General features: G+C 33.6%; 2 protein-coding genes across 2 annotated transcripts in view; both read right to left on the bottom strand.

The window, feature by feature from the left end:
* Nucleotides 1-1269, bottom strand: part of LOC125040370 (secretin receptor-like) — a 43690-nt gene extending 42421 nt beyond the window's left edge. The window contains exon 1 of the mRNA XM_047634926.1: nt 1213-1269. Coding sequence (XP_047490882.1) covers nt 1213-1269 — 57 coding nt within the window. The remainder of the gene's footprint in view (nt 1-1212) is intronic.
* A 21-nt stretch (nt 1270-1290) lies between these two features.
* LOC125040369 (calcitonin receptor-like) overlaps nt 1291-2500 on the bottom strand; it is a 122754-nt gene continuing 121544 nt past the window's right edge. Inside the window, exon 6 of the mRNA XM_047634925.1 lies at nt 1291-1348. Coding sequence (XP_047490881.1) covers nt 1291-1348 — 58 coding nt within the window. The remainder of the gene's footprint in view (nt 1349-2500) is intronic.

The raw sequence follows: 2500 nt of genomic DNA, 5'->3' as shown, positions 1-2500 counted from the left end.
ACTAGAGTGGTGGTCAATGGTGCCAAGGTAGCACAGGCAATGGGTGAGCTACAATGCCAACGACAATGGCTGTATTGGCAGACGAACGGACGGACGATAAGAGTGATGGCGAATTTTTCCATCACCCGAAAGGAGGCAACGGGAAACCATCTCTGTAGTATTCCTTGTACAGTCATGATCCATGAGAAATATCAAATATTATCAGCGTAAATGAAGCCATGTCCTTACGTAATGGAATTTCGCTTGATAATAAAAGTATGATATGAGAACCCGAGTGTAAAAGTAGGCGGTGAATTATAAACTACAGTTACACAGATATCTCAGTCACGGTTGCATGATAGATCTTTTACTGTCGCTCACGAGGGATTGAGTCTGACGCTTATTATCTGGATTCCAGCCAGAACTCCCGTGATTTTATCGAGGTTGATCGATTGGGCATGATGTCCTGCTTATGAGAAATTGTTTATCCATTTCTGCACAAGTCCTTTGAACTCCATTGACATTATATCCACATGGTGAGCCTTAAGAATTGACAATTCATGGGTTCCGTCAGTATTATTCGCATGTTTAAACTGTCTCTCACGCAGCATTCTACTGCTGGTACGTTAAACAAGGAAGATCGGAAGAATGCTAAGAGATGGATGGGATAAATGCTATACAGATGCAGATGGATTATTCTTTGTAGAAGACTTTTTAAGCTTGTTGATAATCCAACACTGATAAGCTTACTCATTTACTTTTTATTTTACAGATAAGCTTGATTTAAAAAAAAATAATAAAACAAACATAAAGAACTAGTTACTGTAATCCGGTGAACAATACAACGATTTACCCTACATTTACTTTTCCTCCTAGGCAGTTAAAATTCTTACATATATCTTTTTACATGCATGGGATACAGAATAGAATGGAATTTAATCAAATGAAGGAACATTCAAAAAGATTCCGTAGAAATGAAAACAAAAAACAGTTTGGCCTCATATACAAAAGGGAAACAATGCGATGACTCATAAAATAATAATAAGAAGAAAAGAATAAAGAAACTGATATACGTCGGAAAAAATTGTAATAAAAATTATTTTATTTGTTTTGATAAAAAGGTAAATTATAAAAGAAAATCCAAAGTATATCAAAAGGAATACAACTGAATGTAAAGAAACTTGTATGTTTGTCTGTTTGTTTGCCTTCCCCATCCCCCTCTCTCTCTTCTACTGAACACAAGCCATTTCCGGCCGGATCCAAGATGGAGTCCACTACAGTTGGGTTCATTTGTAGTCTTTTGTCAAATGTTCACTCTCCCAAAGAAATCTTTTGTGGACCGGCAATTGTTGCTAGAGTCACCGTCGGTCTGGAATTTAGAATATCGCAGACAAATCAGAATGCAAGATTTTGTCCTGAGCAGCAAGCCGTGGTCACTGTGTTAATAAAATGCGTTTCTACAAAAAAAAAAAAATCTTCATCTGGTCTAGAATAATTATAATCTTCCATTTTGTCTCCTCGTGTGATGCAGTTGGCCTCTAATGCATGTTTTAAATAACAAACAATTCTTCATCAGAATGGACGGTAAAGGGCCTGACAGGGCCTAATGAAATCCTGCATTCCTCCGCTGCAACTTTTCGTGGATGCAGCCAGTATTTGCAATGGTATCTTTTACCACAAACAAAAGTTGCTGCGTCATTTGGTCTAGAAACGTTGTTTCGCCTCTGCTTCGGCCTGTCTGTCTGTCTGTCTGTTTCTCTCTCGCTCTCTCTCTCTCGCTCTCTCTCTCTCTCTCTCTCTCTCTCTCTCTCTCTCTCTCTCTCTCTCTCTCTCTCTCTCTCCCTCTCTCTCACTCACTATCTCTCTCTCTCTCTCTCTCTCTCTCTCTCTCTCTCTCTCTCTCTCTCTATATATATATATATATATATATATATATATATATAAACAAAATGAAGAAGAAAAAAACATTATAGAAAGAAGAAGAAGAAATGGGAAGAAAAGAAGGAACAAGTATGAAAAAACATAAAACAAGAGGGAAATGAATAATGATAAGAAATATAATGGAAACAAGGAAAAGGGAAAATAAAGGTATGAACGAAATACAAACGAAGGAATTAGATTTTTTTTTTTTTTTTTTTTTTTTTTTTACACTATACACTCATCATGTATATAATAAATATCATAATAATGATGACAATATTGTTAATGATAATGATGAAAATAATCGTGGTGATAATGATAATGACAAAAAATAACGATTATTTGTATAACAATAATAACAATAATAAAAATGATACTAAAACAACAATATCAACAATAATAATAATGGTATTAATAATAACAACAATAACAACAATAATATTAATAATAACAACAATAACAACAATAATAATAAACATAATAATAATAACAATAATAATAATAAGAATAAGAATAATAATAACAATAATAATAATGATAAAAAGTAATACTACTACTAATAATAATGATAATAATAATAAGTGATAACGATAATTATAAT

This window comes from Penaeus chinensis, chromosome 29, assembly GCF_019202785.1.
Source record: "Penaeus chinensis breed Huanghai No. 1 chromosome 29, ASM1920278v2, whole genome shotgun sequence".
Classification (NCBI taxonomy): Eukaryota; Metazoa; Arthropoda; class Malacostraca; order Decapoda; family Penaeidae; genus Penaeus; species Penaeus chinensis.
This window is presented reverse-complemented; position numbering and strand designations above follow the sequence as displayed.